Source organism: Centroberyx affinis, unplaced genomic scaffold (assembly GCF_046629955.1).
Source record: "Centroberyx affinis isolate AG114_WGS23_722 - 3 ecotype Tasmania unplaced genomic scaffold, CSIRO-AGI_Caff_v1 ptg007678l_1, whole genome shotgun sequence".
Taxonomy (NCBI): domain Eukaryota; kingdom Metazoa; phylum Chordata; class Actinopteri; order Beryciformes; family Berycidae; genus Centroberyx; species Centroberyx affinis.
In genome coordinates this window covers 7,501-14,803 of record NW_027283873.1, presented here as the reverse complement: position 1 = coordinate 14,803, position 7,303 = coordinate 7,501, and the positions used below count along the sequence as shown (strand labels likewise).

The 7,303-nt window shown below is 42.2% G+C and overlaps 1 protein-coding gene across 1 annotated transcript in view; it reads left to right on the top strand.

Moving 5' to 3' along the window:
* The first annotated feature begins 1,919 nt into the window (after positions 1 to 1,919).
* LOC139639775 (PR domain zinc finger protein 1-like) overlaps positions 1,920 to 7,303 on the top strand; it is a 10,755-nt gene continuing 5,371 nt past the window's right edge. Inside the window, exons 1-2 of the mRNA XM_071513920.1 lie at positions 1,920 to 2,149; positions 6,204 to 6,503. Coding sequence (XP_071370021.1) covers positions 2,123 to 2,149; positions 6,204 to 6,503 — 327 coding nt within the window. The 5' untranslated portion in view covers positions 1,920 to 2,122. The remainder of the gene's footprint in view (positions 2,150 to 6,203; positions 6,504 to 7,303) is intronic.

Here is a 7,303-nt window from a genome sequence, read left to right as displayed (position 1 = left end):
CATATTCATCATACTTGTGTAGAATCTGATCAAAACGTCTCATTAGAATCAGTTCAGTTTAAGCTCTTCCCATACACAACCAGTGTGTATTGATCAATTCTACTAATAAATATGTAATCAATCAAACTGCATCATATCAGACTGCAGACTCTTTTTAATATAAGTTCAATAAAGGAAGGAAAAGGGTTTAGCTGAACAGGATGGATGGATGGATTTTATTTTATTAATTTATTTCATTTTATCTGATTTTGTTATATTTTGTTCATTTATTTTATTCTATTCGTTTGGTATTTTATTTTTTATTCTGTTTTATTTTTTCATTTATATTATTCCTAATTTTCCTACTTGCATTTTTAGTATTTATTTCATTTTATTCAATTATTTCATTTTTCTTTTCTGTTTTAATTTCTGATTTTTCATAAATGTTTTATTTTTTAGCTTCATTTTTATTTGTTTAATTCATTTATTCTCTCTCTCTCTCTGTGTTCTTTAGTCAGTTTTTCGTTTTCACTGCAGTATTCAAAATACAAATTTAAATTATGAAAAATGAATATAACAGAGTGAAAGAGGGAAGAGAAAGTGAGAGAGGAACAGCAGCAAACACAATACGCTCATTTTTTTGGTCGCTTGGTATTGAAATAATTTCGTTTTTAGTAGAAATCAAAGGAAAAGAGACAGAGGGGAAAAAAAGAGCTGGAGACAAACGGAAAAAGTGAAGAAAAAATGGAGAGAACGATAATTGATTTGGTCAGTGAGCATGGAAAAACATTTTATAAATACGTCGAAATGAAAGGATAGAGAGACAGAGGGGGAGAGAGAGAGAGAGAGAGAGAGGGGGGGGGGGCGAGACAGTGGGAGTTAAATTGAGGGGGGGGGGGCAATTAGATGGGGATTTCCAGTGTTAGTGAATGAGTGGGCTTCAGTATGAACAGGGAGAGAGAGAGGGAGAGAGAGAGAGAGAGAGAGAGACAGAGAGAGAGAGATGAAAGAGTGGATAGACAGAAGAAACAAACAGAGGAGGATATGGATGAACGATAAGAAGAGAGAGAGAGAGAGAGAGAGAGAGAGGGAGAGACCGTCCTGAGCGAGCAAGAGACATAGAGAATGAGAGAGAGGGATAGAGAGAGAGAGAGAGCTAAGTTCCTCAGATAAAGCAACAGTGCAGACCAGTGTTGCCCCCTAGAGGCAATGATGTGTGTGTGTGTGTGTGTGTGTGTGTGTGTGTGTGTGTGTGCGTGTGTGTGTGTGTGTTTTCCTGTGGAAGAGGGGACATCCTGTGACAGTGACTCAATTCCCTACCCCCCAACCCCACCCCCACCCCCACCCCCCAAACACACACACACACACACACACACACACACACTGTTTACCCTGTTTGAAGCTGCTAACAGACATTTCCTACACACACACACACACACACACACACACACACACACATACACACACACACACACACACGCAAGTTATGAATGAAAAGGTTTGAGGGAATGTTACACTTTATAACAGGTAATTGAAAAAAACAACTTTTTTAATTGTATTGTGAGGCAGCAAAAGGCTTTTTTCATTGTGTGTGTGTGTGTGTGTGTTTGTGTGTGTGTGTGTGTGTGTGTGGTATGTGTGTGTGTGTGTGTGTGTGTGTGTGTGTGTGTGTGTGCTCCTGGCAGCTCCAGCTCCTGCCTCAGGTGAAAGCGCCTGCTGCTTCCTCGCAAAGAAAAGTGTGTGTGCCTCTGCATGAAAGTCGGTGTGTGTGTTAGTGTGTGTGTGTGTGTGTGTCATGAGTAGGGAGGGAGGGAGGGAGGGAGGGAGGGGGGGGGGCGGTCCCAGGAGGAGCAGGGGGAGGAGCGGGGGGCGGAGCCTGAGAGCCGCCCCCCAACATAGTGAGAGAGATGTTGATTCAGTCAGGCACTCGAACACAAGGCACTGAGCGGATCACACACACTCTGTCATACACACACACACACACACACACACACACACTGCAGTGTGGAGTAGCAGCGCTCGCAGCAGGACGGACAGACGGAGGGGGAGAGGGACAACTGCACCTGTCCTACACACACACACACACTCGCTCTCTCTCTCTCTCTCACACACATACTCAGGCAGGCTCTGACCGGTCGTCCCTATGTGTGGATGGGACGAAAGTTACTCGGTGAGTACAGACGCTCACACACACACACACACACACACTCCTCCTGTCAGAAAACACACAGAAAAGAGTTTCAAAATCTACTTTTAACACTTTGGGACTGTTGAATCCAAATTTCTGAACTTTTAAGAGTTCCTTAAATGCCTCTTTTGTCTGTTTTGGTGCTTGTTTTTTGACTGGGAATTTGGAGATTTGGTTAAAATTGCTGCGGTTTTTACTGTCTGGACAGAAATTCTGTTAAAATTCAACTTTTAACACTTTGAGACTCTTAATTCCACATTTCTTGACTGTTAAGAGTTCCTTAAATCAGCCTGTGGTCTGTTTGATGCTGTTTTTGACTTGGAATTTACATTTACTTGGATTTGATTCAGATTGTTGCTTTTGCGTGCTTTCACTGTCTGGATTCATAGAGAACAGACAGAAACATTGGTAAAAAATCAACTTTGAAGACTTTGAGACTCTTCAATCCAAATTTCTGAACTTTTGTCTGTTTGGTGCTTCATTCTGACTTGGAATTTAGAGATTTGATTAAAATTGCTGCTTGTTGCACGCTCTGACTGTCTGGATTCAGACTGAAAACCGAAAGAAATTACGTCAAAAATCAGTTGAAGATCCACATTTACTCACTTTTCAGAGTTTCTTAAATCCGCTTTTTTGTCTGTTTGATGCTTGTTTTTGATTTGGAATTTAGAGATTTTATTCAGTTTGCGGCTGTTGCACACCTTTGCTGTCTGAGTTCATACAGAAAAGACAGAAACGCTTTCAAAAATCAAACTTTCTTTCTTCTTCTTGAATCCAAAATCCAAATTTCTTGACTTTTAGGAGCTTCTCGTCAGATTTCTGGCTGTTTGACGCTTGTTTTTGACTTGGAATTTGAAGGGATTTTTTTTTTTAAACCGCTGCTTGATGACTTGCTGTGATGTTTTCCACACTTTTTTTTTTTTTTTTTACATTATATTAGATTCTTTCAACTGGCTGCTGTGACGTTTTCCCCATTTTCTGACTTTGTGGATTTAAGAGTTTTTTTCTTGTCTTGAAGAAGCTCAGATTTGTTGTTGTTTAATGAAGAGAGAGTCTCGGGCTCACAGACAAACATGGATCTGTGGATTGGGAGGTTTTGCAACAGAGCAAAAACCACACAGAGGATCAGATTTTTTTTTTTTCTCCACTTGGATTCAGATTGAAAAAGGCAGAGTGTGTGTGTGTGTGTGTGTGTGTGTGAGAGAGTGTTTCACAGACTCGTTTCTCCACTGAACTCATGTGAAAGTGTCGAGTCGTCATGTGTGTGTGTGTGTGTGTGTGTGTGTGTGTGTGTGTGTGTGTGTGTGTGTGTTCTCGGTCCGTTTGCGGGACTCTGCCTGAGCCGAGCGTGCGAGAGGTGAACCGAACTGCTTTCTTGGTTCTTGGTTTCAATATTAGTTTTAGAAGTTGCAGCTGTTATGCAAAGAGCTGAAATATTGGGAAACATTTCATAAGAGCGGCGTTTCTTAATGTGCTGAATTTAAATGGCAAAATGAAGTGAAGTGTTGTTCTGCTGCTGCTGCTGGGAGAGGATTTGACGTTTCTTGATATACCTTTCAGCAGTTTTACAAATCAGATAAGGCATGAATTGATATTTTTGTGGCTTTGCAGGATTTGAAAAGCTTTCTTAATGATGACTTTGTGGCTTCTTTACTGCGGCAGGATGAGTTTCACCAAGAAAACGTTGCAATTTGTGCAAAATGACTCAGATTTTTGTGATTTTTTTTTAAATTTCCTTCAGAGCGTTTTGTTGCAAGTTAAATACATTTTCTGATTTTTTTTAAGAGCAAAACCAAATCAGAATTGGGTGTTAATGAGAAGAAATGATGAGGAGGCTTGTTACAGGTTACAGCTGAAAACAAGCTCATCATTTTAGGCTTTGCGGTGTTTTGACAGGGAATCATCACGTGAAGAAAGTTCAGTTTTCAAAATCCAGCCTCGTCAGAAAAGTGACTGTGTGTTTTTTTTTGTGTGTGTGTGTGTGTGTGTGTGTGTGTGTGTGTGTGTGTGAGCCGTCGCTGTGGAAAAAAAAATAAAAATCAGTTTGTTGTGACTCGATCCGACTGGAAGTGAATTAATTTTCTTTATTGCGGCGGCAGAAGAATTCACAGAGCGGAGTGTGGTCACCTAAAGATCTGCTGCTTCCTCTGGGGCTGCGTGGGACCAGGCAGCGTGTTTGTCCCTGTGTGGATATCACTGTGTGTGTGTGTGTGTGTTGTGTGTGTGTGTGTGTGTGTACGTGTGTGTGTGTGTGTGGGATGGTCTTGGGTGGGATTGCGTTTGAAGTTTTTGTTTGTGCTGCTGTGGCCCCCCAAATGGAAAAGTTTTGGCGCTCCCTTCCCCAACCGTCCCACGCACACACACACACACATACACACACACACACACACACACACACACACACACGCACACACACACACACACACGCTAGAGTTGGGATGATTTGCCGGTTCCGCTGCAGTGCCACTCTGCTTCCAATTTTAGCTCCATTCAGACACACAGACAGCATTTCCTTCCTCTGTCTTCCCCTCCGGCTTCAACCCCAGGGAGAGAGAGAGAGGGGGAGAGAGAGAGAGAGAGAGAGAGAGAGAGAGAGAGAGAGAGAGAGAGAGAGAGGAGAGAGAGAGAGAGAGAGATACAGGAGGAAAAGGCAACAGAAAGAGATGGAGACAGATTTTAGATTTGGAGAGAAATTGTAAGATTTAAAGACAGCTGAGCAGAGTTAATATCTCATGATCTGTGTAATAAACTGTGTATATCCCTTATTATGATATATAAGGAGAGGGAGAGAGAGAGAGAGAGAGAGATACCACTGATGAATATGTATGACAGGATTCATTTGGAAAGGAGAGAAGGGAGAAAAAAAATCCCACAAAAATAAGTAAAGTTAATTTCCAAAATGCTTTTAATATCCATTCTATGGGGGAAAGAAATTGATTACCTGATATTCATTGTTCAATATCAGTAAAAATCTGGAGGATCCACCAAACTGCTCACATCTCATTATGGAGCTGAAGTCTTCATATAGAAATTTACTGCAGGAGAATGAGAGGAAAATATGACTAGATGATACACATATACAGTATATATATTAACACTCTCCTCCTCCTCTCCTCTTGTTTTTAATTTTTTAATCATGATAATGAAAGCAGAAATCTACAGTCTGGTGACTAATAATTCATATTATATCTCCACATATAAGATATACAGTGTGTCTCTACATGCTGCTGAAGACTTGGTTCATATATAATAATTATACAGTATATTAATTAATAACATCTAGTCAGTCCTTATACGGCTCATAATTTGTCATATGAACAAAATATTAATATCTACTCAGTCTCTACATCCAATAATCCTCGTATTAAATAAATAATAATACCTTGTCAGTCCCTGTATCTAATAATTAGTCACATTGATCAGATAATAATAATAATACTAATGAAATATAGCCTATGAGTGATTTTGGAAATTTTCGGTGGTAAACGATATTAATTGGAGAAAATTTTGCCATAGTTTAGAGTTTAGTGAATTAATGAATTAACTAATGAATGAACTGATGAATGAATGAATGAAAGTTGTATCTAATTTAGATGTTTTCTGTAAATAATTTGACGAGACAAACAGTTTCCTGTGGATTAGTGTGTGTGTGTGTGTGTGTGTGTGTGTGTGTGTGTGTGTGTGTGTGTGTGTCAGATAGAGACAGTGGTGTTAGTCAGACCCCCCCACCCCCCCCCCCCCCCCAAACTGAGTCACCACACACAATTATCTCTCTATCTCTCTCTCTCTTAATCCTTTCTTTCCTCTTTCCTATCTTTTTCCTCTGATATTCCTCCCTTCCTTCCCTTCTTTATCTTTTTGCATTTATTTACCACCTCTCTTCTCTCTTTTTCTTTCTTCCTTTCTTTCTTCTTTCTTTCTTTCTTTGGTGGCTCATTATGTGACTGCAAACCGTATTATTGGGTTTTTTTTTGTCTGTAAATGTAAATTAAAATTCTCTCTCTCTCTCTCTCTCTCTCTCTCTCTCTCCCTCCAGGCGACCTCTCATAGCTCGGCCATGTTGACCAGTGAGGGGGCGCAGACGGTGGAGCAGGGCCGCGCGGGGCACGGAGCCAAGATGGCCGCCGCGGAGGAGGAGGCGGAGCGGCGGCTGGAGGAGGCGGACCTGACCCGCTGGACGGAGGCGGAGCTGGAGGAGAAGTGCACCTACATCGTCAAGGACACGGCCTGGGAGGCGGGGCCCGACGGGGACGACGTCGCCATGACGACCGCCACCAGAGCCGAGGCCTCGCTGCCCCGCAACCTGACCTTCAAACACCCGCCCGACAGCCAGGAGGTCAGACACGCACACACACACACACACACACACAGACGCACACACACACACACAGACGCACACACACACACACACACAGACACACACACACACCTTGATACGTTAATATGTGTAAATGTAACTGATTGATCATTCTGTGTGTGTGAGAGAAATAATTCAAGTGTGAGGTGTAAGCGGAGAGTAGGGGAAAAAGAGAGTATGGAAGTGTGTGTGTGTGTGTGTGTGTGTGAGAGAGAGAGAGAGAGAGAGAGAAGACAGAGAGAGAGAGAGAGAGAGAGAGAGAGAGCACAAAATAAAAAAAAATCTGTCTTCTAAGTCCAAAGAAACACACAAACACACACATTTCCCTCACACTCAAGTTCACACACACACTCTCTCTCATTCCCCCAGATGTAGCATAATTATTACACACACACACACACACACACACACTCATGCAGCAGACAGACACTTTTCTATACAGACATTACATACACACACACACATTGGCAGACATACAACTCTCTCTCCACTCACACTTACTCACACACACAGGCAGAGAAAGCCATCTGTAAATGTATACACACACACACACACACACACACACACACTCCCCCGCAGTCAGACAGTGTGCCCCCAGCACTGCAAACACACACACACACACACACACACACACACACACACACACACACACACACACACACATACATGAGTCAGGCGTGGCTCATGTAGTGAAGCTGGAGAACAGTTAGCCTGGGGGAGGGGAGGGGGGGGGGGGGTCCCGTCATACACACACACACATATATATACACAGGAATGTG